A 25,533-nucleotide genomic window follows, 5' to 3' on the forward strand; every position below is an offset into this window, starting at 1 on the left:
CCCCCCCCCCAACAACTGTTCAGCCCCATACTTATCAAGAACCTATCTAGCCGTATAAATATTCAAAGGCTCTGCTTCTACTGCCTTTTGAGAAACAGAGTTACAGAGCATTCAGATAGAAAATTCTCCTCGTCTTAAGTGGGCGACCCGTTATTTTTAAACAGTGACCCATAGTTCTAGATATTCCCACATGAGGAAACATCCTCTCTACACCCACCCTGTCAAGACCTCTCAGGATCTTGTATGTGATGGAACCATCAATTCACCAGACACGTGTTTCCGATATGAATATAGGCTTTAATCGACTTACTACAGAGCCGGCCTGTTACCCGTTGATGAACTCTCAGTGAACCGCAGGCTGACTCTGGACAAGGGTATTTATACAGCAGCACTAGGGGGAGGAGTCGTGGGCGGAGCCAAGGGTGGAGCCCTGTACAAGCTCCTGAGCATTCCCAAAGCTACTCCCCCTAGTGGTCGGATAACGCTACTGCGCTTACAAAGATATAGTGTGAATTATCATGTTACATTCACCACATTCACCCCCTGCAAAAAAATAAAGTCCGGCGGGGGTGGTGGTCTACAAAGTCAGTCTGCCCGGTGGTCGAATTGTCCACTGTGATCTGCGGAGCACCGGGGTTGCAGCCTCTTGCGGTGGCTGGATGGATGTTGTGTGCTGGGGTACGATGGGGGACTCCAGGGAGGGTTGTATCCGAGCTTCATACTCTCCTGGTTCGACCGGGGACTGGGGGCGCTGGGGGTTGGCTGGCACGGGTGCGCGGAACTGGTGGAGCGAGCTCGCGGGCTCGGGAGCGCGAGGGGGCGGCAGCATGGGGTGTAGGGTGAGAGGTCCTTCTGTGGGGGTAGAGGGGGCACTGGATCCGGCGGGTGCCAGATCCCGGAGAGATACAGTGTCCTGACGGCCGTCAGAGAACTCGACGAATGCGTACTGGGGGTTGGAGTGGAGCAGGCGTACCTTTTCAACAAGGCGGTCAGTATTGTATGCCCTGACGTGTTTCCTCAGAAGTACGGGGCCCGGTGTCCTCAGCCATGCCGGAAATGAGACCCCCGTGGTAGTGCCCCTGGAGAAAATGAAGAGCCTATCGTGAGGGTTCTGATTGGTCGCTGTGCACAAAAGGGACCTAATAGAGTGAAGCGCATCTGGGAGGACTTCCTGCCACTGGGAGACTTGGAGCTTTCTAGACCGGAGGTTCAGTAGGACGGTCTTCCAGACTTGCGTTCTCCCTCTCCACCTGTCCGTTCCCCCTGGGGTTGTAGCTGGTAGTCCTGCTCGAGGCAATGCCCTTGTTGAGCAGGTACTGACGCAGCTCGTCGCTCATGAAGGACCCCCAGTCGCTGTGTCGTAGCTGGGGAAACCAAACAGGGTGAAGATGCCATGCAGGGCCCTAATGACTTTGGGAGGTCAAGTCGGGGCACGGGATAGCAAATGGGAAACGGAAGAACTCGTCTACGACGTTTAAAAAGTAAACGTTCTTGTTAGTTGAGGGGAGTGGCCCTTTGAAATCAATCGCGAGGCGTTCAAAGGGCCTAGAAGCCTTGACCAGGTGGGCCCTGTCTGGTCTATAGAAGTGCGGTTTGTACTCCGCACAGATCGGGCAGTCCCTGGTGACCGCTTTTACCTCCTCGTTGGAGAAAGGCAGGTTTCGGGCCCTGATGTAGTGGCCAAGCCGGGTGACCCCCAGGTGGCAGAGGTCATTGTGGATGACTTTCAATCGGTCAATCTGCGCGCTGGCACATGTCCCGCGGGATAGGGCATCTGGAGGCTCGTTGAGCTTCCCAGGTCGATACTTAATGTCGTAATTGTAGGTGGAGAGTTCGATCCTCCACCTCAGGATTTTGTCTTTTTTAATTTTGCCCCTTTGTGAGTTGTCGAACATGAAGGCAACCGATCTTTGATCGGTGATGAGGGTGAACCTCCTACCTACGAGGTAGTGCCTCCAGTAACGGATAGCCTCCACAATGGCTTGTGCTTCTTTCTCGACTGAGGAGTGTTGGAGTTCTGAAGCGGAGAGGGTACGGGAGAAAAATGCGACTGGTCTCCCTGCCTGATTTAAAGTGGCTGCAAGAGCTACCTCTGAGGCGTCGCTCTCTACCTGAAATGGAGTGGATTCATCCACCGCCCGCATGACCGCTTTGGCGATGTCCTCCTTGATGCCATCGAAGGCCTGGCATGCCTCGGCTGACAGGGGAAATCGTGTGGCCCTAAAGAGTGGGCGGGCTTTGTCCGCATATTGAGGGACCCACTGGGCGTAGTAGGAAAAGAAACCCAAGCTCCGTTTGAGGGCCTTGGGGCAATGGGGGAGTTCTAACGGTCCGGGTCGGGGCCCAGGACTCCATTTTCCACTACCTAGCCGAGGATGGCTAGTCTGGTTGTGCGGAAAACGCATTTCTCCTTGTTATACGTGAGATTCAGTTTCTGTGCCGTTTGGAGAAAACGGTGGAGGTTGGCGTCGTGGTCCTGCTGGTCATAGCCGCAGATGGTGACATTGTCCAAGTACGGAAACGTGGCCCGCAGCCCGTACTGGTCCACCATTCGGTCCATTGCTCGTTGGAACACCGAGACCCCATTAGTGACGCTGAAAGGGACCCGGAGGAAATGGAAGTGGCGGCCATCGACCTCGAATGCCGTGTAGTGGCGGTCCTCCGGGCGGATTGGGAGCTGGTGGTATGCAGACTTCAGATCCACCATTGAAAAGAGCCGGTACTGGGCGATCTGGTTTACCATGTCTGCAATCCTGGGGAGGGGATACGCGTCGAGGAGCGTAAATCTATTTATGGTCTGACTATAGTCAACAACCATGCGGAGTTTTTCCCCGGTCTTAACGGCCACCAACTGAGCTCTCCAGGGACTATTGCTGGCCTCTATAATCCCCTCACTGAGAAGCCTTTGGACCTCTGCTCTGATAAATACCCTATCCTGCAGGCTATACCGCCTGCTACGAGTGGCTACGGGTTTACAGTCCTTTGTGAGATTGGCGAAGAGAAGAGGGGGGGGGGGATTCGCAGCGTAGCGTGGCTGCAGATAGTGAGTGGGGGCAGGGGCCCGCCGAAGCTGAGGGTGAGGCTCTTGAGGTTACATTGAAAGTCTAGGCCTGATAAGAGTGGCGCGCAGAGGTCGGGCAAAACGTAGAGTTTGAATTTTGAGTAGCTAGGCCCTCGGATTGTGAGGGTCGCGGCGGTGCGCCCCTGGATCTGGACCGAATGGGAGCCTGAAGCGAGCGAGATAGTTTGCTGCACAGGGAAAACGGGGAGCGAACAGCGTCTTACCAGGTCTGGATGTATGAAGCTCTCAGTGCTCCCGGAGTCGAAGAGGCATGGCATTTTGTACCCGTTGATTTGGACCTCTGCCATCGAATTTCGCAGATGCTTCGGGCGTGATTGGTCCAGAGTGACTGCGCTGAGTTGCGGGTAGTCGGCGGCTCGATCAGCTATGCTGGAGTGGCCCCGTGATGACTGCCCTCTGAGTTCATAGTCGTATTCTTCCGATGTGTTGTCCGAGCGCGGAGATGCAGGTCGGGCCCGTGGATCGCACGTAGTGGGCGGTGAGGAAGATGGCGTCCAAGATGGCGGCCCCCATGAGTCGCACGTGGCCGGCCGCGTGGTGGAGGTTTGCCAAGATGGCGGCCCCCATGGATCGCACGTGGCTGGAGGGGGTGGAGTCGGGGCATAGGCCGCAGCGTTTCAGGCACCGCGGACCTGCGGGTGAGGGGAGCGATTACTTCGTGCCGCTGGGGAGTTGGAAGCTGGGGCCCTTTTAGCGAGGCACACTCTTGCATAATGGCCTTTCCGCCCGCAGCTGCTGCAGGTCGCAGAAATGGCAGGCTGGAGCAGCATAGTGGCTGGCTGGAGCAGCATAGTGGCTGGCTGGGGCAGCATGGTGGCTGGGCGGCCGCGTAGCACAGGCCTGGGGGATTCGCTGGTCGGGGGCCCATGATTGGGTCACGGGGTCCGCGGGGAACGAGTTAAGGCTACGGAAGGAGACCTCCATCGTGGTCGCAGCTTCCACAGTCGTTTCTAAGTCTTGGGCCCCCTTTTCCAGCAGTCGTTGGCGTACAGAATTAGACCTGAGGCCCGCTACAAAAACCTCGCGTACAGCAAGTTCTCGGTAACCGCTTGATAATTACAGTCATTGGACAAATTATTGAGTTCCCTTAGAAATTCGGCGAGTGATTCGGTAGGCCGCTGGCGGCGAGTCGTGAACACATGGCGTGCGTAAACTTCGTTAATGGGCCTTACATATATCTTATCGAGTACTGCTAGCGCTGTAGTATATGAACAGGCCGAGTTTAGTCGCGTAGAGATTCTGTGGCTCACCCTCGCGTGCAGTAGACTTAACTTCTGTTCCTCTGTTGTTTCGGCTGTGCTCGCTTCTGCCAGGTAGGCCTTAAAGCACCGCAGGCAGTGGGAGAAGATTTCTTTTGCCTCTGCATCCTGCGGGTCGAGTTCCAGGCGTCCAGGCTTGAGGGCTGATTCCATGATCGATCTTTTTTTAAAAATAAATTTAGATTACCCAATTATTTTTTCCAATTAAGGGGCAATTTAGCGTGGCCAATCCACCTACTCTGCACATTTTTGGGTTGTGGGGGCAAAACCCACGCAGACACGGGGAGAATGTGCAAACTCCACACGGACAGTGACCCAGAGCCGGGATGAACCTGGGACCTCAGCGCCGTGAGGCGGTTGTGCTAACCACTAGGCCACCGTGCTGCCCTCCATGATCGATCTTGACTGTTCTTAAGTCGATTAAATTGATGGAACCATCAATTCACCAGACACGTGTTTCCGATATGAATATAGGCTTTAATCGACTTACTACAGAGCCAGCCTGTTACCCGTTGATGAACTCTCAGTGAACTGCAGGCTGACTCTGGACAAGGGTATTTATACAGCAGCACTAGGGGCAGGAGTCATGGGCGGAGCCAAGGGTGGAGCCCTGTACAAGCTCCTGAGCATTCCCAGAGCTACTCCCCCTAGTGGTCGGATAACGCTACTGCGCTTACAAAGATATAGTGTGAATTATCATGTTACATTCACCACAGTATGTTTCAATCAAAGTCGCCTCTTACTCTTCTAAACTCTGGCAGATGAAAGCCTAGCCTGTCCAACCTTTCCTCAGAGACAACCTTCCTATTCCGGGTAACAACATGCTATTAGTTTCCCTAATTACTTGCTGTACCTGCATACTAGCCTTTTGCAACTCATGCACAAATTGAAATACAATATAATGTGATATTTTTACTTCGGTTATAAGTTTTGTCCAAGAAATAAGCAACTTATTCCATCACGTAAATGGTTCCCATTTTTTATTGCAAATTTTCTCGCTCTCACATTGCTGCTCTCCTGCAGTCCTCTCATACACGTATTCTTTTTGCTTCTCATACATCTCTCAGTACCTCAGACATCCCATTTCTATCTTCCATTCCAAGTTTACTGTCTTTCTGATAACCTCTCCAGGTATTTTATTCCATCTTCCTTCTGTCTGAAAATTGCAAAGATAAGTACAGACACGCAAGGTCATCTATACATGCTTCTTGTCAGAATTTTGCACCATCAGTCTTAGGTATGGTGGCTAATGTACTATGGCTCCAATTCTTCCCAAACCCAAATATCTTCAGGTGCCATCTTTGTACACTGTTGGCCTGTGTGACTACTTGTTTTCATATATCTAAGCCAATGTAACTTTTAAGTAGAAGCATGTGGGTGATTTAATGAAGTGAAAGGCCCCTTTCATTTCCTTTTACTTGACCACAGATGCTGGATAACCTAAAGGTGTTGACTTATGCACGAAATGCAAAGGAATTTTTATGTCACTTTGTGACCGAGCAGCTTACATGTAGTATTAGTCAAGCTTATCAGTCATTTCTGCTACTTTCTTGGTTGGCATTTGGCTTGTCTAGCTCATCCTTTCACAAAGGATGAATCAAGATAACAACACCCCAAAACAACAAGAGGGCAGCATGGTAGCACAGTGGCTAGCACTGTAGCTTCACAGCGCCAGGGTCCCAGGTTTAATTCCCCGCTGGGTCGCTGTCTGTGCGGTGTCTGCATGTTCTCCCTGTGTCTGCGTGGGTTTCCTCCGGGTGGTCTGGTTTCCTCCCACAGTCCAATGACGTGCAGGTTAAGTGGATTGGCCAATGCTAAATTGCCCTTCGTGTCCAAAAAGGTCAGGAGAGGTTATTGAGTTACGGGGATAGGGTGGAAGTGAGGGCTTAAGTGGGCCGGTGCAGACTCGATGGGCCGAATGGCGTCCTTCTTCACTGAATTAACTATGTTCTATGTTCTACCCCGCCTTCTGCAACTTCTTCTAGAATCACACCTGCATTTTTACCTCATAACCAAACCAATAGAAATCAATTTTTGTTCTTTTCCGGATTTAAATGTATACTTTAGTGATGGCCACTGTATACGCCTATGCTACAATGCAAAAATGACAATGTGAATCTTTAATCAGTCAACAGAGTTTTGATTTAATAACAGCAATAATGAATCTTCTCCAACATGGTATGGTTCCAGATGAGTTCAGAGGGACCATTTCAAAAAAGTCAATTGCGTTTTTTTTACAACTCACCCCAGCACTTATTTCAGTGATTTACATCTCTCTAAACTTGTCATTGATTAGTTAAGCAAATTGGTCAACTAGGTGCAATTGCTGTATTCCACCAGTACTTTTGATCTTGTAATATGTTGCAATAACTGAGCAAGGAAACTGAATGAGTTTGGAGTATATCAAATATACATTCTGGGCAAAATCTTTCAGCTGTTCCTGGCGACAGGATCTTCCGGTCCAGCCGATCATGCATCCCCACTACGGGTTTCCTAGTGGCGTGGGGTGGATTCAATGGGGAATTCCATTGATGGGGCGGGACCAGAAGATCCACCCCCCACACTGAAACAGCGGGCCACACCCCACACTGCCGAGAAACACGCCCAGAGAGTTCAAAACCATGTTAAAGCCTAAGCAAAATACTGCAAATGCCGGAAATCTGAAATAAAAACATAGAATTCTGGAAATACTTTGGAGGTCAGGCAACATTTGTATATAAAGACACGGGAATAAAGTTGCAGGTTAATGACCTATTGTTAGAATATTAATATAACATCAGTCCTTTTTCATGTCCATCCCTATTTATTAATCAAGGCAAGTATGAAGTTATTCAATATCTTACTGGGTGCTGTGATGGAAGAGTTAGGGTATGAGAGGGCTAAACCTCAAAGGAATGAGTAACTCTCTCTTCCTTTCATTTTTTAAAATTCACATCAGGTGTTGAGCAAAGTGGGGTATAGGATGCTTAATCATAAATGTCACTCTTTTGAACTTCAATACCTTGCGTATTTTCTATAAACTACTGAAGTCAAATTATTTTTTAAAATTAATTTAGAGTACGCAATTCTTTTTTTCCCAATTAAGGGGCATTTTAGCTTGGCCAATCCACCTACCCTGCACATCTTTGTATGTTGCGGGGGGGAGACTCACGCAGACACGGGGAGAATGTGCAACAGTGACACATGAGCCGGGATCGAACCCGATCCTCAGCGGTCTGAGGCAGCAGTGCTAACCACTGTGCCATCATGCTGCCCTCCGTGATCAAAATTTAACCCTATTGACATGAAATGCGCAAAAGACAAAGTTACTATATTTTTTGCAGTATTACCTGGTCTGCACTCATACACGTCACAGCACTCTCCTGGTATCCCTGTTGCTTCGGAAAGCAGAACTCGTTGGTGAGTAAAAGGGCAATTGTCTTCTTTGCAGGATTCCTTGTTACACTGGCAGGCACTTGGTGTTGGGCAGCACTTGCCTGGCGGTGTGTATCCTTTGATAAGTATTGAATCCTCAGGGCAAAGCGATTCAAATTGCACTGGGCAGCGCTCATTGGAGCAATCCAATGTGTCCCCTGAATAGAGGGAGAGGAACAATGTAAGAGGTTGTATCCTACTAAACTGTGAATAACTGCAGTACAATATATCATTTTCAAATACAGATTAAAATACATACCATTAACTTAGACCGAGGCAAAGTGTCAGTTCAGATAAAAATATATCAGTAACATATACAGCATTTACCATTTTCAGGACCACTGTTATTTGAACTGTTGAAATAAGCTACTCCTCCCGTTTTTGTAACATAAAAGGTTTGTATCGGACCTCTGAAGGACAGGTAATATCAATTCAGCAACTAACAGGCCGACACATTGGGTTTTAGAATTAAGGGCATATATACACCTGTCTCATCTCTGAAACTTACTGTACCACCTTGAAGTGGTGTTCAAGGTGATCACAATTCTAAAGTAAAGCTAAATTATGCAGATGAATTGATTGGCTTTTTAAAAAACGACTTGAACCTTTACAACTTTAATAACTTATGAACTTTGGAAAGGAATATTTGTGACACTGCCTTTACATAGTACTGGAGTGGTGGCACTGTGGCGCAGTTGTTAGCACTGCTGTATCACAGCACTGAGGACTGCGCTCGATCATGGCTGCGGGTCACTGTCCGTATGGAGTTTGCACATTCTCCCCATGTCTGCGTGGGTCTCATCCCCACAAGCCAAAAGATGTGCCTGGTAGGTGGATTGGCCATGCTAATTTGCCCTTTAATTGGAAATCTTTTTCAAAAGTACATATTGGAGTTAAGGGAGTCGACCCCTCTAATTTGTCACCATAATTGTGTGATATCCAGTGTTGAACATGCAGCAAGCTGTTTTAGCTACAGTCTGCATTGAAATTTGTCCCAGTACAAGTTTAATTTCTGAATCAGCGTATCCACCTTTCTTCATGACCACTGCCTGAGCCCGAGACTTCAGAAACTCGGCATCCTGCATCACCAAGTTGAGCGTCCTACTCCTATTACTGAGCCCAACTAATTTATACTATGCAACATTTTCCATCTCCGCCACACCTCGCCTTAAATGTTGCTGAAACCTCATCCACATTTTGCTTCCTGTTAGACTCACCTGTTCCAAAGCTTCCCTGACTAATCTCCCACTTTTTCACTCTCCAGAAACTTGAGCTCATCCAAAACTCTTCAGTTGACAGTATCGTAACTGTTCAGCTGTCACTGGGCGGCATTGGCCTCAGTCCGGCACTGCCTAGATTTTCAGTTTATATCCTTCAGGACTTTCATATCTAAATAACCGCCTCCACCCCTCAAAGCCCTCCGATATCTGTACGCACCTTCCCATTCCTGCTGTGCCCTCCAATCAATTCACCATGGTCAGCAGGGCGTTCATAAGAGTCATAGAGGTGTCTACAGCACAGAAAAGGCCCTTTGGCCATGACGTTTGCTACCAGCCAAAAACAACCACCTAAGTATTCTAATCCCATTCCCAGCACTTGGTCCATAGCCTTGTTTGCCTTGGCTGCTTAGGCTCCCAAGCTCTGAAATTTGTTCCCTAATCTTCTTCACCTCTCCATTTTCTTCTTAAGGACTTTTTTTTTTACCTGTCCCAACACAATTTTCCACGCCTTGGTGTCAAATTTTGTTGGATAATGCGTCTTTGAAATGCCTTGATATCTCTTAACATGTTAAAAGTGCTATATAAGGGGCAGCACAGTGGAGCAGTGGGTTAGCCCTGTTGCCTCACGGCGCCGAGGTCCCAGGTTCAATCCCGGCTCTGGGTCACTGTCCGTGTGGAGTTTGCACATTCTCCCCGTGTTTGCGTGGGTTTCGCCCCCACAACCCAAAGATGTGCAAGGTAGGTGGATTGAACACGCTAAAATTGCCCCTTAATTAGAAAAAAATGATTGGGTACTCTAAATTTATTTTTTAAAAAGTGCTATATAAGAGCAAGTTATTGTTGAGTGGTCGGGGTATTGCGTTTAGGCGCTGTAATTTAGTTTCAAATATGAGTGAGGTGCTGTGTTCATTTCAGTGAAGATTTCACGGCTGGGAGATGAGAAGTGTTTCCATTTTTGCACCCACGTGCTAACACCCTCAGGAAACTTATACACATCGTATTCACTGCAGTTCAGAAGAATGAAGGGGATCTCATAAAAACCTATACAATTCTAACAGAACTAGACACAGTAGATGCAAGAAGGATGTTCTCGATGGTGGGGGTGTCTATAACCAGGGGTCAGAGTCTTGAGGATACAGGGTAGACTGTTTAGGAAAGAGATTAGGAGACATTTCTTCATCCAGAGAGTGGTCAGCCTGTGGAATTCACTATCACAGAAAACAGTTGTGGCCAAAAAATTTGTCAGCGGGATTCTTCGTCCCACCAGCCAGCCAATGGGATTTCCCATTGTGGGCAGCCCCACGTTGTCGGGAAATCTCCGGGTGTGGGCGCGCTGCCGGTGTAACGGAGAATCCCGACAGCAGAGAATCCAGTTCTGTATGTTTTAAAGAAGCAGTTAGATATAGCCTTGGGAGGGGCGGGGGTGTGTGAAATCAAACAATATGGGGGCGGGGGGGGGGGGGGGGAGGTAGGATCAAGCTATCGAGTTGGATGATCAGCCATGATCATATTGAATGGTGGAGCAGGCTTGCAGGGCTGAATTGCCTCCTCCTGCTCCTATTTTCCATGTTTCTATGTTCTTTAATGTAGGTAAACAAGCACTAGTGCTTCAGAGGAATGTAATCAGACAAAATTTGACACTGAGTTTAAGAAAAAGTAACTAGAAGAGATGACTCAAAAGAGCTAGGTCTTAAATGAGAGAGAGGGGTGGTGGCATGATGCACCGCTTGGCTCCAGCATAAAAGTAGATTTGTTAAATTGCACGGTAGCATTGTGGATAGCACAATTGCTTCACAGCTCCAGGGTCCCAGGTTCGATTCCGGCTTGGGTCACTGTCTGTGCGGAGTCTGCACACCATCCCTGTGTGTGCGTGGGTTTCCTCCGGGTGCTCCGGTTTCCTCCCACAGTCCAAAGATGTGCAGGTTAGGTGGATTGGCCATGATAAATTGCCCTTAGTGTCCAAAATTGCCCTTAGTGTTGGGTGGGGTTACTGGGTTATGGGATAGGGTGGAGCTGTTGACCTTGGGTAGGGTGCTCTTTCCAAGAGCCGGTGCAGACTCAATGGGCCGTATGGCCTCCTTCTGCACTGTAAATTCTATGAAATTGTGCTTTTATCCCATGTAAATGCGCATCGACAATACAACAATTTCCATTTCCCAACTGCTGTTGAATTTGGGACAGTTTTATGCTGCCCATTTGTTCTTCCTTGGAACACAATCTTATTCATGAATATCACAGGTAGAAGACTTTAATTCCAAGAGTTTGGGCTGGTTTTAAAACCAAATTTTAGAGAAAAGAAGGAAAGCATTTAAACTCAGCTCTCTGGCTGATTATTAGCTTAATTTATTGACTTTGAGTAATGCAGTGGAATTGGGTCATCCATAATGTAAAAGGAAGTTTCTGATAACCAGATCTGGTGCTATCCTGCAATAGTCACAACAAAAACGGTCACAAGTAATCTACAAGGCACTGAAAAATGGTAGTACATTCCCCCTGTATTAAATTCACATATATGCTGGAAACAGGTTTACACAATATACTTCAGGCAAAATTAAGGAGATTGTTCAGTTATTTTTTTTTTAATGTTTTAAATTAAAAAATCGCAATATAATGTTGACCTAATCCAATTTGGACAATTACTTTATTTATTTAATTAACTGAAGCAGCAATAAGAACCTATTTCTTTAGCCATGTGGAACTAATAGTGTGCACAGAACTCTGTGCAATTGTGTAAAAAGGCCAGCACACGATTTTGGATTTCTCAAATTTGCCGAGACACAAGTTCAAATAAGGAGAAAGTTAGAGAGCATACATTCTTTGGAAGATTTGCATCTTAAATCCATTTGAATTTGAACTCTAGCAACTATGCCTTAAAGGAACATTCCTACACGGGCTGCAGTCTTTTCTGACATGAAGTTATTGAACAGCACTGCTTTTGCAAATCTGTTCAATTAATGTTAACCGTTTCTTTCTCTGGACTGTAATAGTCTGCCAGCTGTCAATGGAGGAACCAAATTCAAAAGGGAAAACACCTCTCCCACAAAAACACACGGGCATTACAAGCACAGTAATGTACAAGCGCTGTATCTGTGTCCATGAAGTAGTCACTGTCAAGTAATTGGCTCATTTGAAGCATATCCAGCTTGCCATTCCATCTTTCTAGTTGTACACTTTCAATATTAGAATTGTGCCAGGAATTAGTCTGTTGCCTTCAGCAGGAGGCCAACAATGTCTTTCAGCTATAAAAGAAAGGCAGGACTTGCATTTATATCAGCACCTTTCCCAAAGTGTTTCACAACCAAACCAGTGCTTTCAAGCATACTTCCTGCTGTGACGTAGGAAATAAAGCAGACAATTTGCACATAGCCGAATTCCACAAAGCAATGAGATGAGAATTTGTTTTAGTGATGTTGGTTGAGGGATAAGTACTGATTTAGACACCATGGGATCTTTTGCATTTATCCAAGAGTGTAGGCAGGGTCTCAGCTTAATGTCTTTTCTAAAAAAAGAACTGCTGGAAGTGAAGTCCCTCAGTACTGTACTCTGGTCTGGTGTCAGCCTTAATTAGAAGTTCAATGGCACAAAACTCAGATGGGACGACAAAGAGTAAGCAACGAGGCAGCCTCACAAGAGCTTTATTGGTCAGAATGTCAGTGGACAACTCAACTGTCTGCAATAGCTCAAGTCAAATGGCTCAATTCAGGATGGAATACTCTTAATTTCCCTGGATGAGTGCAGTTCCAACAACACTCAAGAAGCAGAACAGAGGTGATGGTGTAGCAGTATTGTAGCCAGATTAGTTGCCACAGGGTATATATCTGGGAACCTAGGTTTGAATCAAATAAAAATCTGGAACTAAAAGTCCAGTGATGATCACAAAGCCATTGTCACAAAAACTCATCTGGTTCACTAATGACCTTTAGGGAAGGAAATCTGCAGGGCAGCACGGTGGCACAGTGGTTAGCATGGCTGCCTCACGGCACCGAGGTCCCAGGTTCGATCCCGGCTCTGGGTCACTGTCTATGTGGGTTTTTCCCCCACAACCCAAAAATGTGCAGGGTAGGTGGATTGGCCACACAAAATTGCCCCTTAATTGGAAAAAATGAATTGGGCACTCTAAATTTTTTTAAAAAGGGAAGGAAATCTGCCGCCTGTACCTGGTCTGGCCTGGCCTACATATGAATCCAGCTCGGTTGACTCTTAAAAGTCCTCGGAAATGGTACACCATTCAGTTCAAGGGGCAATTAGCGTGGCCCAGCCAGCAACGTCCACAACCCAAGACAAAGCAGATTGTTTCAACTGCTTTGACTTGGGTTAGTTACTAGAATATGTAATGTTGTGTTCTGCAAATAAAAGAACCATCAAGAAAAGGATTTGCATTTAGTTTCATACTTAATAGTTTATCTTCACCATCAATACTTTCTTACTCTTGTATCTTCCAAGTTGCACTTTTTGGATATTTGGGCGTATAACAGCACAAGGATAGGGCTGTAGGTGAAGAGGTGGGAAGGCTTGACTATGTGCAATGTGGCAGCACCGTAAAAGAAAGTAGAGCAAGACAAAGGACAAGGTTGAAAGAGTCGGGCGCAATGAAATTAGGCAGGTATAAATAACGCAGGGACATGGTTAAATAATTGGATCCATTTTTAAAAAAGCATCATTCATCCAAAATTAAAATCCTGGAAAAATTGGTGTGGAAAATGTGGCGATCAGCTTGAAAGAATCAAAGGAGGAGTTGGCAAGCATAAACTTGCCTGCGAGCTACTTTGTCAGCTGTGGGAGATGGGAAAATTCTGAAGTACAGAGGTCAGCACTTCGAGCATACAGAGAAACTATGAAAGGGGAAAAGATTTGGTAGACCTGCAGAAACGTAGCACAGTGGTTAGAATGTCATAGAATTTACAGTGCAGAAGGAGGCCATTCGGCCCATTGAGTTTGCACCGGCTCTTGGAAAGAGCACCCGACCCAAGCCCAGACCCCAACCCTATCCTCATAACCCAGTAAACCCACCCAACACTAAGGACAGTTTTGGACATTAAGGGCAATTTAGCATGGTCAATCCACCTAACCTGCACATCTTTGGACTGTGGGAGGAAACCGGAGCACCTGAAGGAAACCCACGCACACACGGGGAGAACGTGCAGACTCTACAAAGACAGTGACCCAAGCCGGAAATCGAACCTGGGACCCTGGAGCTGTGAAGCAATTGTGCTAACCACTATGCTACCGTGCTGCACTGTAGCTTCAAAGCGCCAGGGTCCTAGGTTCAATACCTGGTTTGGGTCACTGTCTGTGCGGAGTCTGCATGTTCTCCCCATGTCTGTGTGGGTTTCCTCCAGGTGCTCCAGTTTCCTCCCAGAAGTCCCGAAAGACGTGCTGTTAGGTAATTTGGACATTCTGAATTCTCCCTCTGTGTACCCGAACAGGTGCCGGAATGTGGCAACTAGGGGCTTTTCACAGTAACTTCATTGCAGTGTTGATGTAAGCCTATTTATGACAATAAAGATCAAATAAATTTTAATTTAAGTGGGCAAATGATCAATGGGAGCCATAATCGATAGAACCGAGATACGGGAAAGCGAGAATACACAAAGCATGGCCCCAATGACAGTCATGATGTGGAGATGTCGGTGTTGGACTGGGGTGAACACAGTAAGAAGTCTTACAACACCAGGTTAAAGTCCAACATGTTTGTTTCAAACACTAGCTTTCGGAACACTGCTCCTTCCTCAGGTGAAGTGACAGTGACAGGCTGAATGACAGTGACAGGCTGCAAGAAGCAATGGGAGACAGAGTAGGGATGGTTTGTGGAATTTCTAATTTACCAAAGGTAAATGCCCAATGTTTCTTATTGACATGTTTATAAAGTTTGCAATTGTGGCTGTTTGGTCATATAATTGTGTATGTCCTTTTATGGGATGTGGGTGTCACTGAGCAGGTCAGCATTTGCTGCCCATCTCCAATTGCTGCAACTGAGTGGCTAACTCGGCTATTTCAGAGGGGCAGCTACATTGCTGTGGGTCTGGAGTCACATGTGGGCCAGACCAGGTAAGGACACCAGATTTTCTTTGCTAACAACTTTTATCACAATCAAGGAGAGTTTCAGGGTCACCTTAATGAGACTAGCTTTTAATTCAATATTTTAAATTTTTTTAATAACTGCTTTCGGTGGGCATGGGGTGAAGGTGGGGGCGGAGGGTGGTGGTGGTGGGGGGGGGGGGGGGGGGGGGGGGGGGGGGGTGAGCTGTCCACCCCACCATAATATATGACCCACAGGCACTCATATAGACACTCACACAGGCAAAAATAAGATAAATACACAGAATTAAATACATATAAATGCACTGTTAGCCATGCACCAGATTAAATAAAACCAGCAAGAAATTACTGATGGGACAGAATATGCACCTGGAGTTGATGTGACTGTAGTGGATAGTCTTAATACCAGCATGTAAAATTAAACCTATGTTGGAATCTATTAACAGAATGAAATGATTTTGAACCAGTAAAATAATCACTGTTTGTCTCCCCCCACCCCCAGACATACAACTACCAATGGTTGGGTTACAAAACTGAAGGCCTGGTTAATACTTAAAATGCTGCAGAATTACTGTGTGACAACAAAATAAAGTTAGGTTATGAAAGCTGTAGGGAGGGGATGAAATTTGTTTGAGTAGTGCCGCTTCAGCCAATTCCCATTGATATCATTGAGGAACATCGCACAGGTAGTGGCCAGTGGCACATGCCATCCTCCCAGGGTAATCACTGTAGTTTGCAGCATTGCGGAATGAATTCCTCCCCTACCATATTAAATTCTATTATTTTTCTTTTCAATCATGCTGGTTACTTTGATGATTCAGCCTGGTTAAGGGGGAGACAGGGACAATTTGGTAATTTCACTGGACTAATAATCCAGTGACCAAGGCTAACTTTGTGAGGACATGGGTTCAAATCCCACCATGGCTGCAATTAATTCAATCTGGAATTGAAAGCATCAGTAATGGTGACCAGGAACCTATTAACTGTCAACCCCCCCCCCCCCCCCCCCCCCCCACCACCATTTGGTTCACTAATGCCCTTTAGGGTAAGAAATCTGCCTTCCTTATCTGTGACTTATTAGTGACTCTGGATGCACAGTTTTGTGGTTGATGCTTAAACTGCCCTCTGAGGTGGCCAAGCAAGCCACTCAGTTCAAGGGCAATGACGGATGGACAACAAATGTTGGCCTTGCTAGCAATGCTCATATTGCATCGAAGAATTAAAAGAAAATCAGAAATATTGTGAGAATCTCACTGAACATTACGGCAAGCACCTTGCTAATCGCATCAATTATTCCCAGATCAGGGGCATGACTCAAGGGCCTCGTATCCCTGATTTGATGATGCAACAAGGCCATTAAATCTCACGAGAGGCCTCTCGCAAGATTTGCATCACTCGGAACGCCTTGCGAAATCTAATGAGATTAACATATTGAAGTGGCCATTAGGCTCATTTAAATATGCTGCCGCCCAATTCTCCCTTGGGCATGGAACGACCGCCTGCACCTGGCCATGTGCTGTTTAGCAGTGGTCCACACAAACATGGACCAGGTGTAATGACACCTGGGAGTGTCTCCCATGCTATCAGAAGCCCCCAGGTGGTTGGGCTCTGGGCAGGGTGGTACCCTGGCACTCCAGCTGGCACCTGGGCACCTTGGCATTGCCAGCCTGACACCTTGGCACTGCCACTCGGCACCCTGGCTGTGCCAAGGTGCCCAGGTGCCAGGTTGACTGTGCCAGGGATCGGGCCCAGAGTGCCCTGCCCTCAAGATCCCTAAAAGGCATGCTTTGGGGGGCATTGGGGGGCCCGGAGGCCATGGTGGGGTGTCCGCAAGGGGGGATGTTGAGTGATTGGGGGTTTAAAAACGGCTTCGGCGGGGTTTTCCCAACCGAGGCCAGAACAAACAACAGAGTCCCATTTGATAGTGGGGTCATTCTTGGTGTTGCAGGCCCCGAGAAAGACCCTAACTATACCTGCTCAAAATGGGACTCTTTTTGCACGTCAAATCACGTGTTGAATTATGACTTTTAAATCCTGCTTGTTCTGGTCAGTACAGACAGAAAAATCTAATGGATGGTGGCAGCTTATGGCAGTGCAGCCCACTGATCATTGGACTAAAATTTGGAATAAGCACATTTTAAGTAGGTTTAGAAAGGCAAGTGGCAAAGAGACAAAGATGTTGGGCGCGATTCTCCCAAAACGGGAGAAATCGTAAGGCTGGCGTCAAACCCGGGCGGGTTTGACGCCAGCGCGCCCCTTCCCGACAGGGAACCGATTCTGGTCCCCGGTCGGGGCTAGCAGCCCGACGCCGCAAGCTCCGGCATCATGGGCTTAACGAATTTCGTTAAGCCCGCTTGCCGGAGTTAGCGCCGGCTGATGCGTCATATGACGTCAGCCGCGCATGCGCGGATTGGAAGACTCCAACCCGTGCATGCGCGGATGACGTCATCGCGTATTTGCGCGAAACCCGCGCATGCGCGGGCCGGGATGCCCCTCAGCCGCCCCGCGAATGGATACTGCGGAGCGGCGGAAGGACAAATAGTGCGCGGGCATCGGGCCCGCTGCCCGCGATCGGTGCCCACCGATCGTGGGCCCATGGCACCCTTGGCACGGCCGTGGTACTGCCGTGCCAATCGGTGCCATGGTTATAAAAAGCGAGTTGTTCCCACCGTTTTTACGAACGGCCAGACCAGGTGTGTTTGCCGTTCGTAAAAACAGCCGTAAAGGGCTGGGACTTTGGCCCATCGAACAGCTGTGAATCGCTGCCGGACGTAAAAAAACGGCGGCAGCGATTCGTGTCGGGAGTTGGGCGGGGGGGGGGGGGGGGGGGGGGGGGGGGGGGGCGCGGAGAATAGCGGGAGGGCGGGAAAAATGTCGGGAAGGCCCTCCCGCTATTCTCCGACCCGTCGTGGGGGGCGGAGAATCGGGCCCCTTGACTATCAAGGCAGAAAAAGGAACAGGATTCCAGAATCACTTCATGTACATTAAGGAAATTTAGCCAAGACAATTAAAAAGAAGAATTCTGATGAGAAGACAGATGCACAACAGGGTGAGGAAAGTACAGAAAATGTTCAGTGCCTTTCGAGACATGTGGGGAAATTGTTTCCGAGTGGTCAGATTTTAAAACCTGCCAAGTGTTATTTTTGTCCAAGGAAGTCACCAACCTACCCATCAACTTTAATAAGTTGAATGATTACACAAATTAAATACAGACAGGGATAAGATGTAACTACTGGAGTCAAGAGAACATTTAACTCATAACCAGCTACAGGCATATACTGGGCAGAATGAGGAAAGTTACAGAACACAGTCACAATCAGCAAGAGATAGGGGGCAGGATTCTCTCATCCCGCGGCAGAGTGTCCACGCCGTCGTAAAGACCGTCGCGTTTTACGACAGCGTGAATGGGCTGCTCCCAGGATTATTTCTGGCCCCTTCAGGGGGCCAGCACGGCGCTGGAGCGGATCGTGCCGCTCCAGCTGCCGACCCCAGCGTTAACTGGGCACCGTGGGATCCGCACATGCCGGCGCCAACGCGCACATGCGCAGTGGCTTCCTTCAATGCACCGGCCCCGACGCAACATAGAACATAGAACAGTACAGCACAGAACAGGCCCTTCGGCCCTCAATGTTGTGCCGAGCCATGATCACCCTACTCAAACCCACGTATCCACCCTATACCCGTAACCCAACAACCCCCCCTTAACCTTACTTTTTGTAGGACACTACGGGCAATTTAGCATGGCCAATCCACCTAACCCGCACATCTTTGGACTGTGGGAGGAAACCGGAGCACCCGGAGGAAACCCACGCACACAGTGGGAGGACATGCAGACTCCACACAGACAGTGACCCAGCCGGGAATCAAACCTGGGACCCTGGAGCTGTGAAGCATTTATGCTAACCACCATGCTACCCTGCTGCCCCTAACATGGTGCAGGACTACAGGGGCTGGCGCGTAGGAAACGAGTCCCCAGCCAGAGAGGCCGGCCCGCCGATCGGTGGGCCCTGATCACGGGCCAGGCTGCATTGGAGGCCCTCCCCGGGGTCGGAGCCCCCTCCGCTACCCCTCCACCCCACAGGCTGGCACCCGACCCTTCCACGCTGAGTTCCTGCCGGCTGAGAACAGGTGAGGACGGCGCCAGCGGGACTCAGCGTTTCCACGACGGCCGCTCAACCCATCCCGGGTTGAGAATCGGCGGGCCGGCCACGTAGATCCGCCCGCGACCGGCGCCACGCCAACCACGCCGCGCCAATTCTCTGCTCTGCGGAGAATCGTGTGCGGGCGTGGCCCGGTCATGGGGATTTTGCGGCCTTGCCCAGGGCTGAGAGAATCCCGCCCAGGATAACTAAATTATCCTGTATTTTCATGAGTCATTTTCCAATAATTGCTTAGATAAGCTATATCAAAATCTGGCTTCCAGTTGTCTATCAAACACCATCTATATTGAGATTGAAATAATGGAAAGGCGTAATGCCGGAATGATTAGAGGAAGTTGCGGTCACAATGGTGAGGAAAAGTTATCTAAATGTCTTTAAATGATCTAAATTCAGACTGAGAGCATATTTTCCAAATGATTAGATTCACAGAACCCATGTCTGCTGCTTTTGTGATTACAACGCTCCAGCCATATGCCACACACAAATGGGGGAATGTTATATAAATGGGGGGAATGTTACATCAACTTTTAAGCTCAGAGAAACTTTCAGCAAATTAACTTAAACCCTCATGTCTTTTCAACAACATCCAAGTACCATTAAATCTTGTTTCCCCTCTTCCTGTCTCCAGATTACCACGATGTGCAATTCACCAAGTTAATATTACAGGTATAATAATGTCTCAAACCCAGCTATCCAAAATCTGGTGAGGTCTGAAATCTGGACATGTTTTAAAAGCTCTCATGCATGAATTTGTGATAGTTATCGAGGAGTAAAATAACTTGCTGGCTACGATGACCAGTCATTGGCTTTTTAGGTTGTCTTTTCCTGCACTCTGAGTGGTCCGAACGCCCCTTGACACAACCCGAAAACCAGCAAGTTCCAAACTCCAGCACGGACTCAGCCCTAGGTTTGCTGGTTTTTAAAGTGTGTAATACACAAGTTCATATCACATCCTGAAATCTATTGAGATTTCTGTTGATACCGTTAATGTCAAGCACAGCCACTATCCACTTGGTGTGCATTTGGAAAATGGCACATAATGAGCTACGGTTCCCCCCTTTGAGGCGGAATGCCAGGAGATGGGCCATTTCCTGATGTCTTGATCCTGCCTTGAGTACCAATGCCCGCCCACTCTTTTTTCAGCCCACACAGTCGGTATGGGCTGGAGCCAGGGTTGCCACCTCCGGAAGTTGGGCAAAGGCGGATGTCAAGATGGACAGGTTCGAAGGCCCACCTCCGTTCACTGAAACATCAGACTCCTAGCCCTCACTCCCTATCCCCTCATCCACCCTTTACTACTCTACCCAAAATTCTTATCCCCTTCCTCACACCCCAAAACTCTTAACCAACACCCTGTTCCCCCTCACCTCCATGTCCACTCGCCCACACTGTATCCCTCATATCCACTTTCCCATTCACCAATTGCCCCATATCCCTTATGTACAGTCACCCGGTATCCACAATGAACAGAACTGTTAAACCCTATAATAATTGAGAAATTTTTGAGATACTTATAAAAGTGCAAATATAAACAGTTATTTAAAAACCACTTCAAAAAATGTAACTGCCATAAAATTGTCAAGATAAATAAACTCAGTCCCCTTGACAGCAGTATTAATGATCCTTGCTGAGCTCAATCAATAAATATGGTTTGGAGCTCAGCCAAGCATGCAGAATGAGAAGCAAATTCCACAGAGAAATAAATTCTCCTCATCCCCATCTTCATTTAGTCCTCTTATTTTTAGTAAGAAGTCTTACAACACCAGGTTAAAGTCCAACAGGTTTGTTTGAAACACGAGCTTTCGGAGCGCAGCTCCTTCCTCAGGTGAATGGAGAGGTATGTTCCAGAAACATTTATATGGACAAAGTCAGAGATGCCGGACAATGCTTGGAATGCGAGCATTTGCGGGTAATCAAATCATTACAGAACCAGAGAGAGGGATAATCCCAGGTTAAAGAGGTGTGAATTGTCTCAAGGCAGGACAGTTGGTAGGATTTTGCAAGTCCAGGCCAGATGGTGGGGGGTGAATGTAATGCGACATGAATCCAAGATCCCGGTTCTGATCTGCCCCACACGAGGAAACAGCCTCCTGATGTGTATCCTATCAAGTCCCCTAAGGATCTTATTTGTTTTAATCAAATCATCCCTTCATGCTTCTCAACTCCAATGGGTATAAGTCCAACATTTCTTCATAGGAAAATCCCTATAAACATGCCGAGTCGAATGAACCTTCTGGGCACTACTTCTGATGCAATTATGTAGTTTTTCAAACAAGGAGCCAAAACTGTACTCAATATTCCTGATATGGTCTCACTGTACAGCTACAGTGAAACACCTCTACTTTTATATTCCATTCCCCTTGCAATAAACGCCACCATTCCATTTGCCTTCCTGATAACATGCTGCAATTGCACGCTAACATTTTGTGATTCATGCACCAGGACACCCAGATCACTGTGCCACCACGTTCTGCAACCTCTCCATTTAAATACTATGCTGCTTTTCTAGTCCATAGTGCAGAGGGAGGTAATTCGGCCCATCACGACTGCATAGACCCTCTGAAAGAGCACCCTGCCCAGGCCCATTCCCCAGCCCTATTCCTGCAACCCCACCTAACCTGCACATCTCTCGACACTAAGGGGCAATTTTAACTTGGCCAGTCCACTTAAGCTGTACATCTTTTGACTGTGGGAGGAAACAGTAGCCCCCGAGGAAACCCATGCAGACACGGGGGAGACCGTGCAAACTCCACATAGTCACCCAAGGCCAAAATTTAACTAAGGTCCCTGGAGCTGTGAGGCAGCAGTGCTAACCAATGCACCACCATGCAGGCAATGTGGACAAGTTCACATTTTCCCACATTATGCTCCATCTGCCAAATGTTTGCCCATTTATTTAGCCTATCTACATCTCCCGCAGACTCCACTTCCTCTTGACAGCTTATTTTCCTCCCTATAGGTATCCAGCGCATCTTTAAAAAACTCTCCCTTACTCACCACGGCATCGTTCTTGAATCGGCCGTTATCCCTGACAAGGTTGCAAGTGGTACCTAAGTTTGCTATGCCTTTCAATTGGTCACTTGGAGGCACTCTGCAGTAGCCTATGGAAGTGGCAGTTGACTACTGAGTACAGCACTTCTCTGCAATAAGAGCTCATCCTATGCACAGAGCCTTGCCTAGCTGTACATGTTCAAGTTGTACGATAATATAATAAACATCTTTCACTGAATGGACATCTTTTTAAACTCGCTTTTACAGGCCGGCGGTTATTGTGGACAAGCCATCAATCAGGCCAATTTTGTTTAATAGCTGTACAGGATAAATATCTAAAAAATAGAACAAAAGTTGGAACTCAAGTGTGAAGAATGCTTTTGCTTATAAGGGGGAAGAAAATGCCCAATACTGCAAATATTTAGCTATTTGGCATGTGGCATTTCACTTGGATATGGTTAATGTGGAAATCTGGAGCCAAACAGATGTGGGTTTGGAAAATGGAGAAGTGACAAAAGGTTCAAAAGGTAGGTCATGAGAATTTAACCTACATTCACTGAAGATCATACTATTTATTTGCGGTGCGGCATACAGGGCCATATATATATACACAAGGCAATTTCGTTAAGAATGTCAAATTCCTCTCGCAGGTGCGGCATAGCAATGAGCTATCTAGCGCCAGCGCATGGAATAGCTTTGCAGTTTGCACTATTATTTAACAAGTTTGTGGAAAAACAAATAGGTTTTTTCCTCTTCCTTTTATCATTTCAGCTTGGATGAAGTTCCCCTGTGAACTTCATAGTTTTCAGAGTCCTGCTGCTCTTCTCCCACCAACCCCTCCCCCCCCCCCCCCCCCCCCCCCCCCCCCCCCCCCCCCCCCCCCCCCCCCCCCCCCACCCCCCCCCCCCAACCTACCACCGCCACCTCTCGCAAGTTCCCAGCTCATCTTCCATGACAGCTACTAATCACATGCTGTGTCTATATGTCTTTGCAGTTCTCAGTTATTTGGACATATTAATTATAGGGTTACAAAGTGCTGCAATTAAATTGCATGCTGAACTTCTGAGTAAGAGCAAATTATGTGGGACAGGAGTATATTAGCCATTTTACCAGAGAATATTTAAGTTCAAAAAAAAGAACCATTTTGTGAGATTTTGAGTTTTTGAGTAAGTACAATTTATGAAGAAAGCATTTCCCTGGCTTGTAACTTTGACATGACATCCGCCAACCAGCAAACACGCTTCAGTGTACAAACTGCTGTTGCTTGCATATGCCATACAATGTGCCCATTGATAAATCCCCTGCTTTGGCTAACATTATGCATGAATGTGTAAAGCATCTGTACTGAAAGCTAGCCAAAGCAGACCGTGCTTTCTTTACTGAGCTGGTCATCACCCAAACTAGATTCAAAGTATTCATAAATTGAATTCCCAGGGGCACTGCAATAAGCTGTAGCATCAGTAACATATTAAAGGGACGTGAACTCACTGCAATTTTAACAGTTATACAGGGGAAGTGCTGGTTTTGAGAATTGGCACCACTTTCATTTCTTAAGCACTTTTAATTAAAAGAATATGTTCAGACATTGACTTCACCCGTAAAAATGGAAAAGAAGATTCCTAAGAAACAATGAAAATTGACTGCCCTGTTAAAATTGAGATAGGCTGCACATTGGGAGAGCAACATAAATTTTCATCGGACTATTGAACAACATCCTGGTCGCGAGATGTCCAAATTGTACTCCCAAGCTCTGGTAATATACACCTCAAAGCCCAAATAACTGAGATCGCATTGTGTTTGTTATTTATTGCATTTAAACTTTTATGGTTTTCTGGTCCTGAAGGTTTGGGAAGGGTCACTTTTCAAGTATTTCTGGAACAAGATCATTTAATTAAAAAAAAAATGTTTCATGGGATGTGGGATGCTGGGCAGTGCCAGCATCTTAAGCCCTTTCCAATTGCTGCAACTAAGTAGGGCATTTACCAGGCAGAACAGTAGCACAGTGGTTAGCACTGTGCTTCACAGCACCAGGATTCCAGATTTGATTCCTGGCTTGGGTCACTGTCTGTGCAGAGTCTGCACGTTCTCCCATGTTTGCGTAGGTTTCCTCCGGGTGCTCCGGTTTCCTCCCACAAGTCCTGAAAGACGTGCTGTTAGGTAATTTGGACATCTGAATCCTCCCTCAGTGTACCCAACAGGTGCCGGAATGTGATGACTAGGAACTTTTCACAGTAACTTCATTGCAGTGTTAATGTAAACCTACTTGTGACAATAAAGAGTATTAGAAGAGTCAATTAAATTGCTGTGGGTCTGGAGTCATATGTAAGCCAGACCAGGCAAGGATGGCAGACTTGCTTCCCTAAAGGGCATTAATGAACAAGATGGGTTGTTAACAACAATCGATGATGATCACTGAGGCTAGCTTTGAATTAACTCTGAAGTTAATTTACATTCCACCAGCTGCCATGGTTGGATTTGAACCCGTATCCCCAAAGTATTAAACTGGCCCTCTGGATTAATAGTCCAGGTCATTGCCACTATGTCACCAACTCCCCTCCAATATCATGGATAACAATCCCATTTTATATGCACCAAAAATCATGATTTTGCCTACAATTGGCAAATAGGTTGACACCCCTCCCCACCTTTGCAGCAAGGAAATGCGATACTCACACTAGTAGCCAGCCTCAATTTTTCACTTCAGATAAGTATGTTTTACTGATCTTATACTGTAAATTGATGCATGGAATGAAGTCAGTGATATGGGCTCTGTCATGAAGATGATGTGTGGTAGTTTACGATATGCCCACCTTCCTAACCTCCATGACGACCACGGGGAAACCTTCATTGATCTTCCCATGGGGTTTGTGGGATTACGAGCTCCCCATGTAGGGAGCAGCGGCCTACCACCTGGGACTTGATACAAGTTAAAAGTAGGCACAGATCAGGGCCTGGGGAGATAAATCTTCCCAGCTAAGTTTGCACTGAGGAGTGCGATGCTGCGTAATGTAGACCACTTGTGAATAAATCTATCTTACGTTCACCGTCAGCCTTCGCTGTGTCATTATACCCACAAGAGCAGACCACTCATGACCCGCTGAGTAACGAACAGAAATAGGTCCTCCAGTAAAAGGAATGAAGTACAAATTTAAAAGTAGTAATAGTTATTAACTTGTCAACTAATTGTGCGGCAGCAAGGAAATCTGTATTAGTGAAAAATAGGTATGAGAATTAGAAAGCAGAATAATCCACCCCAAGGAAGATGCCGAAGGCCTAATGCACAATTAAGATCAGGAGCTGAGCTGATCTTAAGGAGCATATATTCCTTGAGAATCATCATGTGGAGATGCCGGCGTTGGACTGGGGTG

General features: G+C 47.2%; 1 protein-coding gene across 2 annotated transcripts in view; it reads right to left on the reverse strand.

Moving 5' to 3' along the window:
- LOC119957184 (cysteine-rich motor neuron 1 protein-like) overlaps nt 1–25,533 on the reverse strand; it is a 345,653-nt gene that overhangs the window by 110,942 nt on the left and 209,178 nt on the right. For both annotated transcript variants that reach the window (XM_038784996.1, XM_038784988.1), the window contains exon 3: nt 7,671–7,913. In XM_038784996.1, coding sequence (XP_038640924.1) covers nt 7,671–7,913 — 243 coding nt within the window. The remainder of the gene's footprint in view (nt 1–7,670; nt 7,914–25,533) is intronic.

The sequence above is a fragment of the Scyliorhinus canicula genome, chromosome 2 (assembly GCF_902713615.1).
Source record: "Scyliorhinus canicula chromosome 2, sScyCan1.1, whole genome shotgun sequence".
Lineage (NCBI taxonomy): Eukaryota > Metazoa > Chordata > Chondrichthyes > Carcharhiniformes > Scyliorhinidae > Scyliorhinus > Scyliorhinus canicula.